Consider the following 24632-nt stretch of genomic DNA (forward strand, 5'->3'; position numbering starts at 1 on the left):
TTGAAATGGTCCAAAACAGTATCTTTTTACAAATTATCTATTCAATTAGCCAACTTTTGTTATTTTCTGAAACTTTAATTTTCTTTGTTTTTTTTAAAAAGTGGACAGAAGATTGCAGAAAATCAACATATCCTCCTTCTGGACCAACGTAAGTAAACATCAGATGATCAGAACTCAATTTGATCTTTGTGGAGGTTTCCCCTCATAAAAATAATGATACACAATAAAAACGTAAATCATGTCTTCTATCGTTTTTTTTCAGATTTGTGTATTATGCATTTGGCTAAGTCCCTAGACAAATATGAAAATTCCCCATCATTAAAATGTCCATTTCTAATCCATTAACATTATAGAAAGAAAAAAAAAGGAATTTCTATTCTTCTCTAAGTTCTTCTGTCTACCACTAGCATTTTGCTAATCCTGACAAATCCTAGCCCATATTTTGGCACATGGATAGAGTTGGCCTCTGTCTCTGTGTGATGCTGGACATAAGTCACCAGATTATATTGGGACCCAAATGCGCAGGGTCTCATATGTAGAAGGCTCAACAAATAAGCCACGGTATGATAATCAAAGCCATTTGAGGACAAAATAGGATTGGAAAACATAGGAGAAGGGCCAATATCATGTTTTCGTGTGCTTAACATTAATACTTCTAGTGTAGGTTTTTGGCCTTTCCAGATCCTTTCCAATTGGTCTCACTGCCCCAATTTGTTGGCTATTTAATGAGTACCTTCTATGCTTATGTTAAATGGCCTGGGAGAAAGACCCAAGAGGGTACAGCTCATAAACTCAGAGTACAGAGAAGGAAAAGGTGTAGGGTATGGTGATCTTTTCCCCCTGCTTTTCCCTGTAGCTCAAAGCAGCCTGCTGGGGCGTAGGAGAAGGCAGAGGATGACTTTAACAGTAACATCAAGATGACATTTTTGTTTTTTGTATTCTGAATTATATATATTGTACTGCTGTCATCTAAATTGTACATTGCTCAAATTGTGTATTCCAACTAGCCTCTGTCCAAGATAGAGTGAAACTGTATAACCACATTCTTTTGGTTTACTAACCTTTATGTAGAAAGAGGCAGTTACTTGGCAGGAAGTAATTTAGAGGTAACCAGTTTTGACATTATCATACAGCAGGTGCACACGGCAGTCTTCTCTTTCGGGGCTGCTCTCTCATGTCTTCCTTTCTGTCTGCATCTTCAGTGTCTCCCGAATGGGTCTCTTGGGTGGTCTCACTGCCCCAATTTGTTGGCTATTTAATGAGTACCTTCTATGTTTAAGGTCTTATTTCTACTCCCTTTCATATATATCTTGGATGTCTCTGCTGAATTGATTGCCCTGAAAAACTTCCCTGCTTAGATATTTGACTGCTTCCACATTGCCCTGGGGGGTGGGAGGGTTGGGGTCAGGGGAATGCACACACCTGTATACACATATACACATACACACAGGCTTACTTATACATATACCTAATGTGTATGTATGTTTTTTTCCTTGCCTTGGCATTTCTGTTGGATTCCTTCCAACCTCACTAGCTTGCTTCCCTACACAAAATCCCCAGTCAGCTGTGATCCTTCTTTCCGTTGAACTGTAAGTGGATCTTGAGATCTGGGCGAGAAGTATGGTATTCATATACCTTTAGTGAAAAAGCAGTCCTCCTGTACCTGTAAGCTCATCCTTTACAGTCAAGCACATAGATTCTGGAGTCATAAATGGGTAACAGTGAGAGAAGAAAGAAACACCTGTTTATCCAGCCTGACTGGTCAAATCAATCCTGGAGGTCAAGGGACTGACAGCCAGATCACCCCTGTATCCATCTGAACCCCATTAGTATTTGTTTTCTGCTGTGTACTGGGGTGCTTAGCACCTGCTCTCTAATTTGTATATGTATGTGTTGTGTCACTTGATATGTTTCCACCTGCAGGGTCACCTGGATTCAATCAGTGCTTAGTGTTGATTATGATGTTCTGGGCTCAGCAAATGCTCAGTCTCAAAAATAGTTTAGGTTTATTATTTATAGTAAAGTAGGAAAATGTATTCTGGTAATTACTATTGCTTGAGTTCTGATGGTGCAAAGTATTTTTTCATTTTTCATGTAATCCTCACTATCATAAGGCAGACACTCTTATTTCCCTAGGAAATTGAGGTGCAGATGTTAAATATTAAGATGTTTTAGAGATGTGTTTAAGGAGAGGTGAAATGTGGGATTATGGCTGATCTTTAGTTATTAAAATAAATTTGTTAATAAAATTAACCAGTTGTCTCAAAGAATTCTGTTTAATGGAGGTTTTACTGTAGAGAGGTTACTGGAGTCTCCTGTACCACTTAATTATAATCCCCTGATGTAATGAGTTCATTTCCTGCCTAAATTCCTGAGCCTACATGAGTTTAGGGGAGAAGTAGGGGCATGGTTTGGGTTTTGTTAGATGCTCTGAGGGCTGGAGCAGCTGATTGGAGTTCACACGTAGAAAACATATCTGTGACAGTGTCACCGACATGCAAGAACCAGTGGGTCATGAATTTATCATTGCCATGAGACGCAGAAATCCAAATACTTGCCCTGGGGGTGAGGGATCAGTAGCATCTGCCTATATTTGGGGGGAGGGGGCAAATCATTATTTATCAAATTGTGGGACAGAATTTTGCATGTGAGGTTATGGTCATTCAGAAACGGAATTAATTTGTTTGAATGAAAAGCTTTTTTCTAAGATTTAGGTATCTTGGTATATAAGTTTGTTATCAGCTACTAAGGAAATGGGAACTTGAGAGTACTTCAAGAATAAAATTCTTTCTTCATTCATTGTGATTTTGTTTAAACTTAATATTTCCAAAATTGAGTGTGCATTCCTTTTCTATCTAAATCACTCCATGAGTGGCTACTAGTTAACTATTTCATAAAACCTTATACATATACCAGAGCACCAAGCTCAGCAACATTATTTAGAGAATCAATTAATTATTCATGACAATAGAAATATACCACAATTCATGATTTTTAGAAAACAACCCAGCCCTGCTGTAGAAATAATTTTAGATAACATTTTTAACATTTTTATTGTGAAATATATATGCAGAAAAGGGATAAATTTCAAAGTACAGTTTAAAAAGTAGTTATAGAGCAAATTTCAAAGTATAGTATGGGTTTACAGTTCCTCAATTTCAGGAGTTTCCTACTGGCTATTCTAAAACACTAGAAACTAAAAAGAAATATCTGTATGATGATTCAGTAGTCATAATCATTTATTAAATCCTAACTTCTCTGTTACAACTCTTCCCTCTCATTTGATCATTCTCTCAATCCTCAGTTTTTTGGATAACATTTGAATTTAAGAGCCTGACAACATTGCAGCCAACCCCAGAGTGTACTGTGTGTATCTCTGTCAGAGCAAACATGCTGGCTGCTTTTAGGCATAGTTTTAAGCTGATCAGTCACTGACTAATACGCCCATAAAGGTATTTCCGTTTAGTAACAAGTGCCAGAAGATAATGTTTTGGTAGTTGAGTTCATCCATTGGAAATTAAGCCCTCCTCTGTTAATAAGGGAGTGGACACTGCTGTCTCCTCCTGGTAGGGATTGCTGTTGTAAATTGAGGAGGGGGAAGTTGGGGAATGCGTATGACTGAATTGTGCTTGGGCTTGGACATAATACAGAAGAATGAAGAGAGGAAGAACAGTAGGGAAGAGTAGGATGGCTGAGTGACTTGGGAAGTTTCTTAAAGCCAGTGATGGGAAGCTAATGTGTGGACCCCTCTGGGGGCTTAAAACGTTGACCTTCCTGAAGCCCCACTAGATGAAGATCTGGCAATAGTGTTGGAGTATTTGAGAGGAAATTCTGCAACTGGGACACCAGTTAGAAAAGTGTCAGAGCCTGGACTAAATCTTTGCAAGATTTCAGAGAAAATGAAAAAGGCAAATGTTCTCCAACAGGCTGTAGCTCTTAAAGCCACAATTGATTCTCTTACATGTCACCAATTCACATTCGCTTTATATAATGCATAATACTATTCCAGGGTTTCTTGAGACTGTTCATGATTGTATATGCAAATAGGGCAGAAGCACTGGATAGAAGATGAACTTTCTTTGCATATTTGGTTTGAGTAACCACCCTCTATATTGTTATTAAGACTGTGTCTCTAACATATCCATCTAGATGAAACTCTCTACCCGCTCCCTTTAAAAAAAACAAAAATGCCTTCAGCATTTCAAGATGATACATCTCTTGTTACAGCTACAGGGGTCCAGTTCCTTGGTACACCATAAATCTTGATTTACCACCCTACAAAAGATGGCATGAATTGATGACTGACAAGACACCAGCGGTATGCTGTGCTTTTAAATCTTCTATTTCTGAATTTGCTGAGTATAACTGCATTTTTAAAATGAAACTACCCACCAAGTATTTTAAGAATGTGCTTTTGATACTTTTCTGCCACTTACAATAAATGATAGCGGAGGGAAAGTGGCATTCCTCTATAGTTTCTTGCTTTTTAGTAGTCTGTGCCTTGGTTCTTTAGCTCTGTATCATTTTCCTTCATCTAAACACTTAAGGGTGAAGTGTCAATTTAAAGGTAAAGTTAGACTTCATTGTACCTTATATATTCATTGAAAATATTTTCAAGCAACATTTCCTATCTAATTTAGCTAGATATGGGTAAATTAGAGGTTCTGTATCTGTTTTCATTATACCAACATGTCAGCACTTCCTTGCGTTCTCTTGTTGTTTTACTTCTTTTTCAGATAAAGCTTATCCTTAATTCCATGAAGGATTTTGTAAATGCATTTGTACCAAGTGGAAAAATTATGGAGCTAGTGGATCGAAAGTTGGTAAGACTTAACTATTTCCAACAATAAATTTTAAATGCACAGAGTTCAGAGAAGGTTCTGGTGTTTATTTAAAGGCTTAATTTGACAACCTGTACTCTTGGACAAACTTGTGTTTATTCTAGAGCACTGTCAAAAGGTAGGAGTGACTTGAAATTATGGGGCTTGGTTAAATAGTAGAGTAACAGGAAACAAAGTAACATGGCAAATCTTGGTAGTTGACTGCTTATTGATGTTCTGTAAAAGCATAGACTGTTTTACAGAACAATGGGCAAATGCACACATTTCATCTGAGTATTGGGCATTTCCTGCTCTATGTACGCTTAAATTTGCAAGTTCACTATTTAAAACTTTTTTTTTTTAAGTACTTTGCCTGAGTATTTTTGGGCACCCAAGAGATTTCTGTAGATATAACCAAATGACATACTTACCCCAGCCCTGTATATTCTGTGATCCTTGGCACTCACTCAGGTTGCGGGTTGTTTGTGGCCGTGCATTCACCAAACCATTTCATCTTCCTCCTGGTCGCATTTCTTAGCCTCTTATTGAATTATGGGGAGTGGAGGGAACATCTGGGCCCTAACCTCTAAAATCCCTTGAGGGCTCCTCATCACTCTCTCTTATTCTTTGCCTCAGAGCCCTGAACGAATGGCCCATAGGATGCAGAAGATTGACGGGACCTCAAGGCCCTAGGGCAGGTTTTTCCATCTGGGACGACACTAGTGACCTATGGGGCAGGATTATTCTTTTTGTGGAGGACTGTCCCTTGCATCGTAGGATGCGTAACAGGATCCCTGGCCTCTACCCTAGATGTCAGTAGCAATTGTGACAATGAAGAAGACTTTGTCAAATGCCCCCTGGGGGGCAAAATCGTCCCTGGTTGACAATCATTGCCATAGAGGGTACTCGAGCTTCAGGCTCTTGATGTCCTGCTGGGCACATCCTCTCTAAGACACTTGTCCCTGTTGACCGTCAGACCCGCTGTGCTTCCTGTTGGGTTCTCAAGGCCTTTGATTAGAGCTGTCACGTTCATTACTGACCAAGCTTCTCCAGAATAAAAAATAAAAAAATGTTGTTGGGGCAGCAGAGGAAGAGGCCCTCACACACTGCTTATGCCTTTATTTCCCCTCTACTCTGCATGCCGAGGGCAGCAATGCAAAGGGTTTTGGTGCCCAGACTTTGGAACCAGACAAAATTAGGGTTTGCGGCTGGATCAGTCACATTCTAGCTGGGTGTCCTTGGCAAGTTTCTTAACCTTTGCAACTTCAATGTTCCCATTGAGAGAGATAATATTTACTAGTAATACATATTTCATGTGGTGGTTGTGAGGATCAAGTGACCTATTGTATGTAAAAGCACAGTGCCCGGATTTAATGTGTTCAATAAGTCATTTTTATGTATTATATTGGCTGAAATATTCCATTTGTGCAATGCTTTGAATTCCTAAAGTTAAGACAAATTACATATAAATTCCAAGCTGGTGAAAAATAGGACTTGGGAATTTTAAGCACATTGTCTCAGCAAGAGGCATTGAGTTGAAATTGCAGTCTCATTGTCTATAAATAGTAGCAGTTGAGAGTAAAAGTATGATGTCCGCCATTAAATTTGCTGTGTCTGTTATTTGCCAGCAGAATCCAATGAATGCTTATTAGCCCAAGATCATCCTTTAACCATGAACAAAGGGTTTATGAATAAGTAGAATGGTACAAGTGTGATGCTGGCCCTACAGGAGAGAAATAGTAATGAAGATGTATTTTATGCATGATTTTTCCATAAGCCTATAGCTTCTTTAGACAAATAAATAAATAAAAAGATGTAACATCAATAGCTAGAAGGTAAATTAGAACAGAGAGCTAAGGAGTGTTGATGTTTTGATATTCTTGTAAGTCTTGTTAGGTCACCCATGTGGAATTATTCCAGTTCCCACTCTTTCTGTAAAATAGGGTAAAATATAAGGACAGAAGAAAACAGTCTCCATACAATACCTGAGAACAAAAGAGCTTAAGGGAGCAAAAGCTAAAGTTAATTGAATATTACATAGAATCTTACAGAAATACACGATATAATTACACTTGAAATAACTCATCTTCTCCTATTGTGGTGGCAGTATCTGGAATAAATTATATGTAAAAGGACCAGATTTCAAAGCATACCTTTAGGTCTAATGATTGTTCATTTATTTGTTTTACAGCCTGGTCTACTCAGCCACCTTCCTGACCCTTGTGGGGAAGAGATAGAGGGGATTGCAGCTGTTACTGGCATACCTTTAGGTAAAGTTCACTTTGCAGCTATTAAGATATTTAATAAATCTTTTTTGACTGTTTCTTTTGAGATATAATATGCATACAGTAAAGAGCATGGATCTTAAGTATACAACTGCATGGAGTTTTATGAATGCACACATGCGAGTGACTACATCCAGGTCAGGATATGGAAAATTCCAAAACTCCAAAATGCTCCATCATGCCCCTTTGCAGAAAATACTCCTTCTCACCCCCAGATAACTACTGTTTTGCCTTTACTGTAGATTAATTTTGCCTCTTCTTGAACTTCTTATAAATAGAACCATATAGCATGAGTTCTTGTGTCTGGTTTCTTACATTTAACGTAGTACCATGGTATATGCCATTATATGAATATACCACAATTTATCCATTCACCTGTGGGTGGCTGTTTAGATGGTTTCCAGATTCTACATATTATGAATAAAGCTGCTATGGATGTTCTTTTACCTTTCTTTTTTTTTTTTAATTTTTATTGGGATTGTTCAGATACCATACAGTTATCCAAAGATCCAAAGTGTGTAATCAGTTGCCCCTGGTACCCTCATACAGCTGTGCATCTATCACCACACTTAATTTTTGTTCAATTTTTAGAAACTTTTCATTACTCCAGACAAGAAATAAAGTGAAAGATGAAAAAAAAAAAAAGAAAAGGAAACTCGAATCCTCCCATATCCCTAACCAACTCCCCTCTATTGTTGACTTGTAGTGTTGGTATAGTACATTTGTTATTGTTTATGAAAGAACGTTGAAATACTACTAACTGTAGTATATAGTTTGCAGTAGGTATATATTTCTTCCCTATATGCCCCTGCATTATTAACTTCTAATTGTATTGTCATACATTTGTTCTGGTTCATGGAAGAGATTTCTAATATTTGTACAGTTGATTGTGGACATTGCCCACCATAGGATTCAGTTTTATACATTCCCATCTTTTGACCTCCAGTTTTCCTTCTGGTGACATATATGACTCTGAGCTTCCCCTTTCCACCTCATTCACACACCATTCCGCGCTGTTAGTTATTCTCACATCTTGCTACCAACACCCCTGTTCATTTCCAAACATTTAAGTTCATCCTAGTTGAATATTCTGCTCATACTAAGCAACCACTCCCCATTCTTAAGCCTCATCCTGTATCTTGGTACCTTATATTTCATGTCTATAAGTTTACATATTATAATTAGTTCCTATCAGTGAGACCCTGCAATATTTTTCCTTGTGTGCCTGGCTCATTTCGCTCAGTATATTGCCCTCGAGGTTTTGTCATCAACCCATTTTTTTTTAAGATGTTTTTGTTCACACACCATACATTCCATCCTAAGTAAGCAATCTGGTTCTCTGTATAGTCACATATTTATGTGTTCACCACCTTCACCACTATCTATATAAGGGCATCTACATTTCTTCCACAAGGCAGGAGGGAGAGTCAAAGAAGGTAGAGAGGCAAAAGAAAGAGGAAAAAACAACATGACAGCTAGGAAGCAGCAAAAGGAAAAGTAACCTTAAATCAAAGTAAAGAGTCAGACCATACCACCAAGTGTCTAACACCAAGTGTCCCCCTCTTACCTGCATTTACCTTGGTATATCGCCTTTGTTACATTAAAGGAAGCATAATACAATGATTCTATTAGTTACAGTCTCTAGTTTACATTGATTGCATCCCTCCCCCAATGCCTCCCCATTTTTGACACCTTGCAAGGTTGACATTTGCTTGTTCTTCCTCATAAAAGAACATATTTGTACATTTTATCACATTTGTTGAACACTCTAGATTTCACCAGGTTACACAGTCCCAGTCTTTATCTTTCCTCCTTTCTTCTGGTGTCTCACATGCTCCCAACCTTCCTCTTTCAACTGTATTCATAGTTGTCTTTGTTCAGTGTACTTACATTGCTGTGCTACCATCTCCCAAAATTGTGTTCCAAACCACACACTCCTGTCTTCTCCTATCACACTGTAGTGCTCCATTTAGTATTTCCTGTAGGGTGAGTGTCTTGTTCACAAAGTCTCTCATTGTCTGTTTGTCGGAAAACAGTTTGAGCTCTCCCTCATATTTGAAGGACAGCTTTGGTGGATACAGGATTCTTGGTTGGCGGTTTTTCTCTTTCAGTATCTTAAATATATCACACCACTTCCTTCTTGCCTCCATGGTTTCTGCTGAGAGATCCGCACATAGCCTGACTAAGCTTCCTTTGTATGTGATAGATTGCTTTTCTCTTGCTGTTTTCAGGATTCTCTCTTTGTCTTTAACATTTGATAATGTGATTATTAAGTGTCTTGGCTTAGGCCTATTCAGATCTCTTCTGTTTGGAGTATGCTGCGCTTCATGGATCTGTGATTTTATGTCTTTCATAAGAGATGGAAAATTTTCATTGATTATTTCCTCTATTATTGCTTCTGCCCCTTTTCCCATCTCTTTTCCTTGTGGGACACCAGTGATACATACATTCTTGTACTTTGTTTCATCCTTAAGTTCCCAGAGACATTGCTCATATTTTTTCATTCTTTTCTCCATCTGCTCCTTTGCATGTAGGCTTTCAAGTGTTTTGTTCTCCAGTTCCTGAGTGTTTTCTTCTGCCTCTTGAGATCTGCTATTGTATGTTTCCATTGTGTCTTTTGTCTCTTGTGCTGTGCCTTTCATTTCCATAGATTCTACTAGTTGTTTTTTTGAACTTTCGATTTCTGCCTCATATATGCCCAGTGTTTTCTTTACAGCCTCTATCTCTTTTGTGAAATATTCTCTAAACTTTTTGAATTGATTTAGCATTAGTTGTTTAAATCCTTTATCTCAGTTGAAGTGTACATTTGTCCCTTTGATTGGGCCATAACTTCGTTTTTCTTAGTGTGGGTTGTAGTTTTCTGTTGTCTAGGCATCTGACCTCCTAGGCCACCTCAATCAGGTTTTCCCAGATGAGAACAGGCTCAGGTCAGAGAAGGAGGAAATATTCAGTATCCAGTTTCCCTGATGGTTTTTCTTAGAGGGTTGACACACCTGTGCTTTTCTGCCCAGCAGGTGCACCTGTCAGCCTGTCACCAGCTGGTGTAAGAGGGTGTGGCCTGTGGCTCTCCTCCCCCAAGCTTTGGGGTCTGGTTCCAGAAAGGCAGGCAGTAGAGCTGGGCCCCTCTCTTTCCTCTTGGGAAGCTCTGCCCCCTCCAGAGAGGTCATCTGCATATCAATAAGTTCTTTGTTTCTCTGACTCTGCTGATCAAAGTGTTTTGATTTTAAAATGGCTGAGGCTTTCTTTACTGCAAAGCACTGCAGGCTGAAAACAGCTGAGGTTTTCTCCAAAGAGAGAGAAAGGGGCAGAAAGCTCCCAGAGTCACCTGTCAGCCAGAGATAGCACCCGATCCTCTGGGCTCCACGTCCTGAGACAGATATGTCCCCCAACTCTCCCAAGGTCAGTTGTCACCAAAAGCCTCTTTCTGCTTGTTGGGGATTTGCTGTTTGTATTAAGCGGTTAATATTAAAACCCCAGTTGGAGCTGGGCTGAGAGAGTACTGTTCTCTAGCACCACGCGGCTTCCATGAGGAAGGGGCTCTCAGCTCTCGGGTCTCAGCGTGCGTCCGCGGTTTTTACTTACAGACTTTATGCTGTGATCTCGGGCATTCCTCCCAGATCAGGTTGGTGGATGATGAGTGGTCAGTCACATTTGTCTCCCCGCAGTTATTCCAGGTTATTTACTAGTTGTTTTGGTCATTTATGAATTGTTCTGGGGGGGACTAACAGTCTTCCACTCCTCTCTATGCCACCATCTTAGCTCCTCCCTTTTACCTTTCTTTTGATGGGCTTATACGCTCATTTCTCCTGGATACATATACCTAGGAATGGAACTTTGGGGATCTACAGTAGATATATGTTTAGCCTTGTAGATCCTACCAAACACTTTCCCAAAGTGACTGTTTCCAGTTTGCAAACAGCATGGTATGAGAGTTTCAGGTTTCTCTACTTGAAACTTCTCCACTTGATACTGTCTTTTTATTTCACCCATTTTCTTGAGTAGGTCATTAAAGTTTAAATTTGTCTTTCCCTGTTGTCAAATGAGGTTGAAAAGCTTGTTTTTGGAGAAGGTTTATGAACAGCATTCTTGTTCAAGTATTTTGCCCATTTTTTATTGGTTTGAAGGCGTTATATATTCTGGATACAAGTCCTTTGTCAGATAATGTATTGTGAATATCTTCTCCCAGAATATGGCTTGAGTTTTTGTTTTTTCCTCTTACTGGTATTATTTGATGAACAGAAATTCTTAATTTTAGTGAAGTTCAATTTCTCAGTCTTCTCTTTCAAGATTAGTGCTTTTTGTGTCCATCTAAGAAATATTTTGCTACCCTAAGATCATGAAAACATTCTGTTTTTTTCTAAATGTTTTCTATTTTATTGTTTTATATTTCGGCCTATGATCCTTAATGAATTAATTTTTGCATATGGTATGAGTTAGGGGTCAAGGTTCATTTTTTTCCATATGGAATATCCAGTTGATCAAACACCATTTATTGAAAAGACTATCCTTTCTTCTGTAAATTGCAGTGGTGCCTTTGTTATAAATCAGGTGACCATATGTATCTGGTTCTGTTTGGGGACTTTCTGTTAAGTTTTATTTACTATTTGTCTTTTCTTACAGCAATACCTACCCTACCTCAGTTACTAAAGCTTTATAGTAAGTCCTAAGATTAGGTAGGTAAGTTTTCCAACTTAATTTTTCTTCAAAATTGACTTAGCTATCTGAAGCCCTTTGCATTTCCATCTAAATTTTAGGATCAGGTTGTCAACTTTGACAATAGAGCCTGAGCCTGCTGAGATCTTGAATGGGATCGTAATCTATAGTTCAATTTAGGGTAGATGTGACAGCTTAATAATATTGGGTTTTCCAATCCATGAATACAATACATCTCTCCATTTACTTAAGTCGTTGATTTCTCTGAGCAGTGTTTTCTGTTTTCAGTGAGGAAGTCTCGAATGTCATTCATTAAATTATTCCTAGGAATTGATGTTTGGGAAACTATATTTAAAATCTCAGTTTTCAGTTATGTAGCATTTCTTTTTAATGTGATGGAAAAGACTTTTCCACCACTTCGAAGTTTTATTTTCAAGCAGCCAAATCAGTAGAATTGTTATTTTAAGCAACCCTGATTTTACAAGGAAAGAGAGATGTTTGAGAATTTCTGAAAATCAATAGTATTCATCAACAAGCACAGCAAGAGTTTGTTCTTATCTTTGTTTCTTTTAAAAAATTGACTTAAAAAACTTGTCAACATACTGGAAATATATACATGCAACCTATGTGAGAAACAAGTCTCTAATTGCTTCATTATGTAAAGAATTCTAGCAAATCAATAAGAAACATAAATATCTCAAGAGAAAAATTGATTAAGAAGATTGACAGATGATTCATAAGGAAAGAAAATAAGAGTAGAATTTCACCCAAATAAAAAGCTAATCAAAATAAAATAAACATTAGGTTTGGGTGATAGGAACTTGCCAAGTTTAACATTAAATGGGACAGAGATAAAGTGCTCTGTGTACTTGTGAGTTAAATGCTAATTGCTATTATACATTTCTGGAAAAATACTAAAAAAATAAAATGTTCTACAGCGGATGTTCTTGGCAGCTCTGCACTAATGGTTTTGCTAATAGTTCATATATCTCTTTTCTCACCTTAGAAATATTACTCACATGTAGAAATCTGGGCAAAAGGCACTCTACCTTTTTAAGAACCAGATATTTTAAATTACCATATTTGAGCCCACCCAAGAGAATTCAAATGAAGCATACTGATGAAAATTTGACTATTTTCTTGTAGCCCAGGTTGAAGTTACCCAGAAGTCGCACTTGCCCAGCAGTTGCCCTTTGGTGACTTGTTTTATCCTGAGTCTAGTGAGAGCATGGGCTGGTTAAAGACCACTGCCTGGCCAACTGCTCAGGTATACACTCCCGTCGGCTCCAGTCACTTACATACACCAAAGCATACACGTATGCAGCATGTGGTGGTGGTAGTTATTTTGTTATCTTAAAAAATAATGTTTTTACCTTGTTATGATTTCTAGTTATTAACCAGAAAATTTCCTTTTCTCGCAGGTGAGGTTATTGCCTTCAATATTTTCTATGAATTTTTTACCTTGTGTACTTCAATAGTGACAGAAGACAAGGAAGGTAAATGTGTGCTGAGAGAGGGTGGGCAGTGCAAAGTACCAAGTAAAAGAAAACTCTTCCAAATAAGTGGAGTTAGAACTTACTTTATAATCCAGGCTTCTTATATAAATTCTATGTATGTTGCATTCAGTTATTCCCTATCTTGGTAAATTGAAAACCGTCCTTAATTTAAGACTATTGTAGTGCCTATTAGAGTTCAATTCAGGCACGCAAAGAACTTGAAAGTGTTTCAGGACAATAGACATTCTTACCCTTCCTCATAGTCTACTTATACCCATCTACATGATTTGATATAAGAAATAAGAGGAGGTAGGGACTTCATTATCTTCATATACATCGTGACCACAGCCTTGCCTTGAAGTCCAGAACAAACATTCTCCCGTCGTTTCCCAAGCAAGGGAAATGTGACCTTGGGTCTACCAGCCACATTTTCCCATATTTTTCCTGGCAGGTCATCAGAGTATGAGGCACAGGATGATTTGCTCTGATTTACCCTGGTTCTTGGCCTGTGCTCTGGGTATAAAGTCTGCCTGTACCTAACCTTTTAGGTATCCGGCTGTGGGTGACAATCCCTGAAGGGAAACATGCTGGTAGGTCCCGTTAGTCAAGGCCAAGAGATCAGTGTCCTGATAGAACCATCACAGTGGACCAAACAATGACCACTGATCCTTTTCCCAGATCCTGATCTTACCTGGCACCATGCCACTCTCGGGTTTTATGGGAGGTTTGGTCACATCTCGCGGATGTGACAGTGCCAACAGTTTGGTTTTGTTAAGGCTCATGAAATCAGGGTGCTGCTTAATTCTTATTGTTAGATAGAATAGTTATGAATAAAGATTAACCAAAATTAAGTGTCCAGCTTTGATATGGAATCAATAGGACTCTTTTAACTGCTGTTACGTGTCTCTTCTGCTCACTTTCAACCAGGTGATCTACTGCATGGTAGAAACATGGACTTTGGAATATTTCTTGGGTAAGTAAAGAATGGTGTGTGTCAGTCTACAAGAAGAGTAGATTGTATTATACGAAGAAAAGTAAGTCCCAAGTCATGCCCAAAGTATGACTCTGAAAATACTGGATTCCTTAGTTTTGAGGCAAGATGGGAAGACACTTATTGTTCAGTTATTTTAGAGTTTGTAACTGAGAAGTCCTACTCAGAATGCAGAAATCTCTAGATGCCTGTCTTGTTTATTGCTTAGAAGGAAGAGTGTTCTATTTTGTGTGTCTTCTTGACCTTCCTGAAAAAAATATAACAGTACCAGATTTGGGCTTTAGAACAACTTAAATTTGAATCCGGGGCTCACTATTTATAGGGCATGTAATATTGGGAGAGTTTAACTTCTCTAAGCCACTTCTCTAAGTGTTATCGTCTGGAAAACGGGATAAAACCACCCATAATACAGAGTTTTTGATAGGATTGATCATTAGTGATTAGATAAAGCATTAGTCCAATGCTTGACTCCCATCATCATAATTATCATTATTATCTTCATTGTTAACCACGATATTCTTAAATGTCACTGAAATTTGTCTTCTGTAGGTGGAATATAAATAATAACACCTGGGTCATAACCGAACAACTAAAACCTTTAACAGTGAATTTGGAGTTCCGAAGAAACAATAAAACCGTCTTCAAGGCTACAAGCTTTGCTGGCTATGTGGGCATGTTAACAGGATTCCAACCAGTAAGGAACCTATTATTACATAATTTTGCACGTAGCTCTGTGTCCTGCTTTTCCTGCCTGTGAAGGGTGGAGTCTAAGGAAATGAGGACCTACAAAGAATATGAAGCCCCAGTTCATCCCTTTGTACTTTCTGTCAACTTCATAGGTCTGAGCTTGCCTGGCAGAAAAGTGTAGAAAGGATATGAACATTTCTGAGCATGGTCTGGGATTAAAAAATATGTGGCAGTGTGTCAAGGATGGGCCTCAAAATCTGGGATCTAGTCCTGGGGCTGCCACTGAGGCAAGTCAGCTCCAGTTCTCTGCACTTCAGTGTCCTTAGCAGAAAAGTGAGGTCAGTAATATCTGTTGTAGTTCCCTATGCTGCTGCAACAAAGTACCACAAACTGGTTCACTTAAAACAACTGAAATGTATTATCTCACAGCTCTGGAGTCTTTAGTTCAAAATCAAGGTGTTGTCGGGGCCATGCTCCCTCCGTAACCTGTGAGGGAACGTTCTCCCTGGCCTCTCCCTAGCTTTCTGGCAGTGGCTGGCGATCCTGGGTGTCCTTGGCTTGCAACTGCAGCACTCATTCTCTGCCTCTGTTGTCACAAGGCCTTCTCCCCTCCTGTGTGTGTGCACTGCTCCCCTTTTTATAAGGACACTGGTCATATTGGATTACGGGCCCACTTACTCCAGTGTTGCTTCATCTTAACCAAGTCCATCCTCATTGGCCTTGTTTCCACCTAAGTTTACATCACATTCTGAGGCACTAGGGCTTAGGACTGGAACAGATTTCTTTGAGGGATGTAATTTGACCTATAGCAGTATCCACTTTACTGATCTCACATATTAAATGGGAAAGTGCTTTGAACTTTTAAGAAAGCTCTGTCAATATAAGGTGATATTATGGTTTTCATTTATCTGTGCATTCCCCATTCTCCAACACCACTATAAAGTACAGTGAGAGGGCCTTAAATAGGATGGTTGAAGTTTCTGATTTTAGTGCTTTGTATTTTTCTCAGGGACGGTTTAGTCTTACGCTAAATGAACGTTTCGCTCCAAGTGGCGGTTATTTGGGTAAGTAGGCTGTTCTTAAATGGGAATTTTGTGAATGTTTTAAGAGGAGGGATGGACTATACTTTCTGATTACAGGCCCTGCAACACTGTGTGTGTTTGATCCCTTGCAGGTATCTTAGAATGGATTTTGGGAAAGAGAGACGCCATGTGGATAGGGTTTATAATGAGATCGGTTCTGGAAAATGCCACAAGGTAATATGTTTGGTTGCTTTATTATAAAAAATTAATATTTATCTTACTTTTAAATTATTCATATTAAAATGTGAAAATATTTCTGAAGTCCCAGTGTATCTTTGATTAAGAAATTATTTCAGAATTTCTTAAGTGATGCTTTTGACAATCATGAAAATATTCATCTTTTCTTTGCATTTGTGTGTGTATTTTTATAGCAGCGATATGAATTGATTGATTTTAAAAGTGCTAGGAATATTGCCACTATTAAGGACAACTATGAAATTCTTTTGGCCTACACAACACAAGATTTCATACACAAAAGGAAAATTTACAATGAAATCTTCGTTTAATGCACACAAGCTTACAGTTATATTCTGTCCTAGTGCAGAAATCTTATAATAGCAAAACTGCCTTTCCTTCTGCCAGCATGGCATCCAAATGACCTGGAATAAATGAGCATCATTCCTATTTTTAATGCCTGCAAGGGAAGGAGGATTACGAGTCTTCTTTCTTCATCGACTCCAATTTTTAATAGCCCTAATTTTCAAGAAGGTGGACTCTGTATTTCCCGAGTCCTACATAAATGTAATTAATATGATTTCCCCTTATTCTATTGTTGGGTGGAAGGCATAGACTGTAAAGTCTCTTGAGGCCATTTTGTTTCTCCTTCCTAGTAGAGGGACCTTCTAAAATACCATTTCAGATCTCAGTGTTTCACCACATAGGGGTCAAGAATTCGTTCTCTCTGAACCATTGCTTTTAAAGAAAACATGGTCCTCAAGATACTTGTTTTCTCTTAGTTTCTACAGAGCTAAAAAAAAAAACAAACAGAAAAAACCCTTCCATTCCTTTACTTTCCAAATCAGCTAAAAATGTTTTAAGTAAGTTTTGTTTTTTTTTTAATGTTTCTGTGTAGTTATGAAGAAGCCAAGAATATCTTGACCACAACCAAGATAGTGGCCCCAGCATACTTTATCCTGGGAGGCCACCAGTCTGGGGAGGGTTGTGTGATCACACGAGACAGAAAAGGTTCTTTGGACGTAAATGAGTAAGTATGTGTGCTGAAGCACAAGAAGTAGACGTTAAAAGCACAGACTGACATGCATGCAGGTTTAAGGCATGAAGTCTATGAACAAATCTCTCTTTTTTTATCTAGGCTCAACCCTAAGCAGGGTAAATGGTATGTGGTACAAACAAATTATGACCGTTGGAAAAATCCCTTCTTCCTTGATGATCGTAGAACACCTACAAAGATGTGTCTAAACAGGACAACCCAAGAGGTACATTTGCAATGTTACATACAGAAAGAAATTGTGACCATTCAAGATTATCTTAGTTCTGGCATTTTTCTTTAACCCTTGAAGAATTTATAAACCTCATATTATTCAGTAACTCTAGAATATCTCCATTGAGTTTTGTTTTATTTTTAACTTAAAGAGCCAAATTTTGCTGCACTTTTTCTTTCTTATCCTAATTCCGGACACCGCTCTATGAAGTTGAATGACAGGCAGGAACTGAAGAGGGGAGGAAGAGAGAGAAAGAGCCACTATTAAAACCATTATTCAGTCAATTTCTTTGTTTCCAACAATGTCCCCAAAGGAATTATTTTAGGGGGGTTGGGGGTGGAAGGTGATTTCTGCAGTTTCTGACATCTGTATTTAACTTACTGAACAAAACTATTTTTGTGTTTTAGCATATCTCAATTGCAACCATATATGATGTTCTATCAACAAAGCCTGTCCTCAACAAGGTATTTCTTTTTTGTGTATTTGTTTTGGGGGGAAGAATTTGTTCCTGTGTTTTTCTCTGCCTGTTATCTTGGGTCGATATGAGCTAGAATCCCAAGTCATGTTCAGTTAAGGCTAACTTTTTTAATGTTTTTGTGTGATTAAATCATAACTTTTGGGATGTGACAAAGAAGGTGATCACTATGGCTTGATGTCCAAACTGGTTAGAGTATTATTTCCAGCTTTACTTAAATGGCACTTGAATTAAGTCTAGCATGTTACTCTTGACCTCTCCCTATCAGAAATCTCAAGCGATAGTCTAAAACTGACACTTAAAACTCAACCAGGCATAGTCCGAAGTCCATTTTCAGACAGAGCTCTTGTTTGCTGTGTTAGAGTTTTCCTTAAACTTTATCATATTCTTTTATCTTCACCACAATATAGCTGGAAAAATGGCAAAAGTTTCCAAATCATCCAATTTTCTAACAGTCACTCTCTGAGTGTTCCAGGTATACACACCCAGATTTTCCCCTTTGTTCCTTTTCTTCCTTTCCTTAGTCCTTTTCCCTAACTCTCCCTAAAATAAAAGTGCCTCCATTACCTCTGCCAGTACAAATTACTCCAACCCTTTAGTATTTGGGTCAGAACCAAGTTCCTGCAAAGCCCTAGACCATCTTCATTTGCGATCTCATTTGTAGTGTTTACATGTTCTGTGTGATTCCATGTGAATTTATGCGTGTTTCGTAATCTGTGCCTGCATATTTTACCCCACTGTATTATAAAGGATTTAAGGATAAGGATAGCCAAAGCTAAACTGTTTATACTCCATAGCACACTGTTAGTTTTTGCATGACTGCAAATTATACATTGAGGAGGACTCAGTGAGTCTTAAACCTTTTAAAGCATTGGTGGCAAAGCAGTGCACTGCTCAGGAATAAGGCCTTGTAAAGAACTGAAGAGATTCCATCCCAAGCCTATTTAGAATTACTACCTGGCACAGTGGATCTATTGAGGTTGGTTGTTTTGTTTACCATTATTTAATATTAAGTAACTTCTTAAGACAAATTCTAGACATATAAAAATGCTGATAGGAGTCAGGACATGTGAGAATTAAAAACATCCTTTAAGTAAAAATAACTTTCCTTTCAGCTGACTGTATACACCACCTTGATGGATGTTACCAAAGGTCACTATGAAACTTACCTGCGGGATTGCCCAGACCCTTGCATAGGGTGGTGAGCACGCGTCCGGCCTACTGAATGAGCTCTTTGCAGCCGGAAGATGCTCGTCTCCAATATGGCTGCCTGGGGCAGCCATCGCTACTCACGCCAAAGACTTCTAAGAAGTGTCGTGCTTCCCTTTGAAGCACGAGCTTGTTCTTCTTAATTGTTTACAATTCAAAGGCTATTTTTGCCATTACAGCTGATTTTTCTTACAGATAACATCTTCCTAGTGAAGTATAACAATCATCTAGAATTAATTTGCTGAGTTTCATTTCACTTTGATATTACTGGAGGATTGGAGATGGGCAGCTAAACGATGGTGGGGCCCAGCTCCATTGAATAAAATGAGATGGCCTATGGGTGTTGAATACAGTGCATCTGTGTGAGAACTGGTAAAACTAAAATGGTACCCATTATTCAGTTTTTTCCTTTTACCTGCATATTTGTATGCTTTGTTGTATAGCAGTCTTTCCCCCTGGTTCTAACTACTATTAGAATTAATATACTATTCCACTGCTGCTGTGATAGCAGTGTAATATAACTTCTTTTGATTGGGGGTGAGAGGAGCGGAGAAGAAAAAGACATGTTCAGTTGTATTTTTCTCTTAATGGTCAACAAATGGGCCTTTGACTAGGTGAATAGAAGTACTTTTGGGGGTTTGTGAATTAATCAGTATGCAAGGCAGTTTTTTATGTAAAGAACTGAAGTGTTCACTTTTTTCATAATTATTCTCCCTTCCAGTAATCCCAGGAAGTTGTTAACTTTAGAAGTTGAGTCTCAGGTTCTGTGAATTAACAATAAATAAATAGGTCAAAGATATATGGGAAATACAAGGTAAACCTATTATTTTAAATTCTCGTAACTATTATTCATTAAATATTTAAATAGATTCTTAGTTTGTCCTTCTGATCAACAGTTTTTCTTTCTTTTAAGTATAGTCATTGAGAATGTTTTCCAGAAATTAGAATTTATGGAAAGTGCTTGTTAAATTATTAACAAAGAACTTGTTAATAACCTTTTTAACTTTCAAAATTAACTGAAATGTATGCCAATTGGGCAAGACTGTATCCAGTTAGTTTTTGTATAATGTCTGTCTGTATTCGTGACACTCAATAAACAGTCATTGGAAGCAGTGTCAGTCAGCTTCATGTGTGCTAACTGGGTGTAGCCTTAAGTGTTGGTTTGAGTGGGGGGGTTTATTATGAAGAAATACAAGCTGAGCATAACTATCTGAATCTGATAATAAGGGTTATGTAAGTGGGTTATTAAACCTGTGACTAAATGGTCACAAGTTGCATAACTCATCTGTACCACCCAGCAGTGTCAGCCCACTCTGCTGTTGTCCAAAGGCAGCTTTTCCCCCACACAGAAGGTGTCACCACAAAGCTGTAGTGATTCCAGTACTATCTCAGTGAAGTGGGAGATTTACAATAGGATTGTGTTAAAACAAGATTTGATTTTTTAACAAAACAAACTTTACTTTGAAATTTGTCATTCTTAGAAAAACTAAATGAGTTAAATTTGATATATTTGTTTAATGTAGTAGCTTTTGATATGCATGACCATAAAGAGGTGAAATTCTATTGTTTCAGAAAGGGTTCCTAAGAACTAAATCAGAGAATTTGGAAGAAATAACAACTGGTGTTAAAATTTTAGACACTACCATTTAATGGAAAAAACAATAAATTTATAAAATAGTAATATAGTATAAGCCTATTTAGATTAACACTTTATACATGTACTTATGCATAACTAAATACACATCTAGATAAGTTGGAGGCTGTTAACCAAAATGTTGACAGTGGTATTAATTAACTGGTATTTTATTTTTGACACAATGAAACCTAATAACACCTGTGGACATTAATGAGACTGGATTTTTAGAAATACTGGACAATATTAAGGTACAGTTTGGATCCAACCTTGGACTATAATACCCCTCCCCTGGTTTAAGGAGTTCATTTTTAAATGGAGGACTGAACTGTGCCTATATTCCTGCATACATGTGGCTCTGAGATAACTTCTCATAATCATAAGTATTACTGATCTAGAACTTACTATGTACCAGGCTTTGGGCTAAATGCTTTATATACATTATCTTTTTAATCTTCTCAACAAGCCCCAACTAGTACTTGTAATCCCACTTTCTGATGATGAAAGTTAGGTTAAATAACTCGCTCAATTCACATGAACGGAGTGTTAGAGCCAAGGTTTGAGCCAGCTTTGTCCAGCTCTTGTGCTCTTAACCCTGACACTCTTTAACCTTAAAACTAGGACTGAAAAACAGCTTTGTCCCTGGAGGCCTGCTCTGAGTCAGAGTGTTCTGAGTCATCATGCTGAATCTGGTCATCATTTTGCACTGTTTTATAATTGTTCTCTGAGAGTATGTGTTTCTGTAGGAATTGAAAACCTTGGTGACGGTATATACATCTAACAGGTTATTTGTTTTTCACTAACCTGGGTCTAAGTACTGCTCAGCTTATGGAGATTCAGAGTTAAAGAACCTCAGTCTTTATTGTGACCATGATCCAGCACCACATTAAAAATATCAACAGTTCCCCTGAAATTTCTTTAAACCACTGAGTGGAAACACTCTAGAAGTCGTCACTAAAGTTAGTCCCACAAAGTAGGGGTGATAGAGTCTTGTGAACTGATATGAACTTGTAAAATAGTCACCATTCTAGCATTGGATGAGAATTGTGGCAAGCAATTGCCAGACAGCACTCTGCTACAAACGCATGCGCTCACACATACACACACACGCCCCGGACAAGCCTGGGAAGTGTGTTTGGGCTCCTCAAACACCACCAGCCCGGTGGCAGCACCCTGTGGAGGGCTGTGAGCTCCCACAGGACTTCAGCCCTTCCTTTTTCCTTGGGAAACTCTCTCCCCCTTTTACTGGGAGAGCAGGGTTTCCCAAGCAGACACCACAGGAGAAACTGGTGTGCCATGGGGGGCAGTCTTCAAGGCATTTCTACACATTTTGGGACAGCTTTTGTCCCAGACTGTCTTTTCAAAAATCCTTGTCTAACAAACAACCTTGGAAGAGAAAGATAGTGAGCGTCTCCCTTTGGGGAAGACAGCACATTTGTTTCCTGACTAGGATGGTAAAGATCACGTCCCAGGGCAAAGGTTGGGCCAGTTGGCCAGCATAGCAGCCTCCGCAGAAGATGAGGGCTTTCCTAAGCTCAGGATTCCTCAGCAGTGAGACTGATCCACTGTGTGCACAGCGTCTGGTTGGGCCATTCCATGTGGCCTCTGTGGACTTGGGGGGCACAAGGAAATGATGTGAACACAAAGCTTATGCTGCCTGGTACGCTGGGAGTAATAAAGTCCTTGGCATCTGACCTAAGAGTCCACCAGTGTCTATGAAACCGTGGTAGGCTGACTTGTTATCTTGCCCACAAGGGAGTCTCAGACCCTTCACAGTTCTTGACACTGGCTGTACCTGGGTTACAAGATGAACCACTAGCCCTTGGGGCAGCTGAGTAGGGTCCTGGGCATGCAAACCCCTGGGCCTGCTGCCTCCCCCAGCACCCAGCCCCCTCTGGGACTCCTTGAAGGGCAGACTTGAGCAGAGTAGAGCAGACTGCATCTCCCCGGGGACTCACTAGTTTGGGCAAGGAAATGGGGCATGCAAGGCATGGAGCGAGCTGGCCAAATCATTGACCTTAGGGATCCTGCACAACTAGATATTTCCTATCAAACACAAAACCCTCATAAAGATATTTAGTCATTTAACCTGTGCGGGGGAGGAGGGGATTGGGAGGGGTTGCCAAATGTTTTTGTTATTGTTGCTTTTTACATATTCTTTTTATTTAATATAAGTGAGGTCATACAGTATTTGTCCTTTTGGGTCAGGCCTGTTACAGTCAACATGAAGTCTTCAAGTTTCATCCATGTTGCAGCATGTAGAACTTCATTATTTTTTATAGCTGAGTAATATTACACTGTATGTATATACCACATTTTGTTTATCCATTCATGCATCAATGACACTTGGGCTGTTTCCGTCTTTTGGCCATTATGAATAATGCTGCTATGAACATCAATTTGCAAGTATCTGTTTGAGTCCCTGCTTTCAATTCTTCAAAGAATATACTCAGAAACGGAATTACCTGGTCTTATGATGGTTCGTTGTTTACCTTTTTGAGGAACTGCCAAACTGTTTTCAACATTGACTGTCCCATTTTATGTTTCCACCAGCGATAGGAAATGCATGAGGGTTTCTATTTCTCCACATCCTCACCAGCATTTGTTATTTTCCATTTTTTTAAGTAACCATTATAGTGGGTGTGAAGTGGTATCTCGTGGTTTTTGATTTTCATTTCCCCAATAGTTAGTGATGTTGAGCATCTTTTCATGTGCTTATTGGCCATTTGTATATCTTCTTTGTGGAAATGCCTATTCAAGTCCTTTACCCATGTTTTTTTATTGGGGTATTTGTCTTTTGTTGTTGAGTTTTAGGTATTCTGGATATTAAACCCTTATCAGATATATGATTCCAAATATTTTCTCCCATTCTGTAGGTTCTCATTTCACTTTCTTGATAATGTCCTTTGATGCACAAGTTTTTAACTTTGATGAAGTCCAAATTATCTATTTTTTTCTTCTGTTGCTTGTGATTTCGGTGTAAAGTCTGGGAATCCATTGCCTATTAAAAGGTCCTGAAGATGCTTCCCTGTGTCTCCTTTTAGGAATGTTATAGTTTTAGTTCTTATATTTATGTCTTTGATCCATTTGGAGTAAATTTTAGTATACGGTATGAGGTAGAGGCCCACTTTAATTCATTTCCTGTGGATATCCCGTATTTCCAGCACCACCTGTTGAAGAGATTATTCTTTCCCCATTCGGTGCACTTGACGCTCGTATCAAAAATCAAATAGCCATAGATAGGAGGGTTGATTTCTTAATTCGTAATTCTATTCCATTGGTCTGTAATTGGTCTCCTGCCAGGACCACACTGTTTTGATAACTGTAGCTTTATAATAAGTTTTAAAATTGGGAAATCTAATACCCCAACTTTGTTTATCTTTATCAGGATCATTTTGGCTATTTGGGGCCCCTTATCATTCAATATGAAATTCCTGATTGATTTTTCCGTTTCTGCAAATAAGGCTTTGGGATTGCATTGAATCTATAAATTGCTTTGGTATGTGCCAGTTTGGATGTATTATGTCCCACAAAATGCCATGTTCTTTGATGCAGTCTTGTGGGGGCAGATGTATTAGTGTTGATTAGGTTGGAATCTTTTGATTGAGTGATTCCATGGAGATGTGACCTACCCAACTGTGGGCAATACCTTTGATTAGATTATTTCCATGGAGATACGGACTCTGCCTATTCAGGGTGGGTCTTGATTTAATTACTGGAGCCCTATAATAGTTCACAAACAGAAGGACCTCAGAGTGCTGCAGCTTAGAGAGACATTTTGAAGAATGCCATTTTGAAACACAACCTGGGAGCAAGCAGATGCCAGCCACGTGCCTTGCAAGCTAACAGACACCAATGG

General features: G+C 38.6%; 1 protein-coding gene across 2 annotated transcripts in view; it reads left to right on the forward strand.

Annotated features, from left to right (window-relative positions):
- The window catches only part of ASAH1 (N-acylsphingosine amidohydrolase 1), a 40227-nt gene extending 19969 nt beyond the window's left edge, over nt 1–20258 (forward strand). For both annotated transcript variants that reach the window (XM_037831206.1, XM_037831205.1), the window contains 13 exons: nt 102–148; nt 4228–4318; nt 4737–4823; nt 7012–7090; nt 13180–13254; nt 14182–14227; nt 14795–14939; nt 15942–15996; nt 16107–16188; nt 17087–17218; nt 17327–17450; nt 17864–17920; nt 19047–20258. In XM_037831206.1, coding sequence (XP_037687134.1) covers nt 102–148; nt 4228–4318; nt 4737–4823; nt 7012–7090; nt 13180–13254; nt 14182–14227; nt 14795–14939; nt 15942–15996; nt 16107–16188; nt 17087–17218; nt 17327–17450; nt 17864–17920; nt 19047–19136 — 1110 coding nt within the window. In that variant the 3' untranslated portion in view covers nt 19137–20258. The remainder of the gene's footprint in view (nt 1–101; nt 149–4227; nt 4319–4736; nt 4824–7011; nt 7091–13179; nt 13255–14181; nt 14228–14794; nt 14940–15941; nt 15997–16106; nt 16189–17086; nt 17219–17326; nt 17451–17863; nt 17921–19046) is intronic.
- Nucleotides 20259–24632: the final 4374 nt, after the last annotated feature.

This window comes from Choloepus didactylus, chromosome 3 (genome assembly GCF_015220235.1).
Source record: "Choloepus didactylus isolate mChoDid1 chromosome 3, mChoDid1.pri, whole genome shotgun sequence".
In the NCBI taxonomy this organism is placed as follows: Eukaryota; Metazoa; Chordata; class Mammalia; order Pilosa; family Megalonychidae; genus Choloepus; species Choloepus didactylus.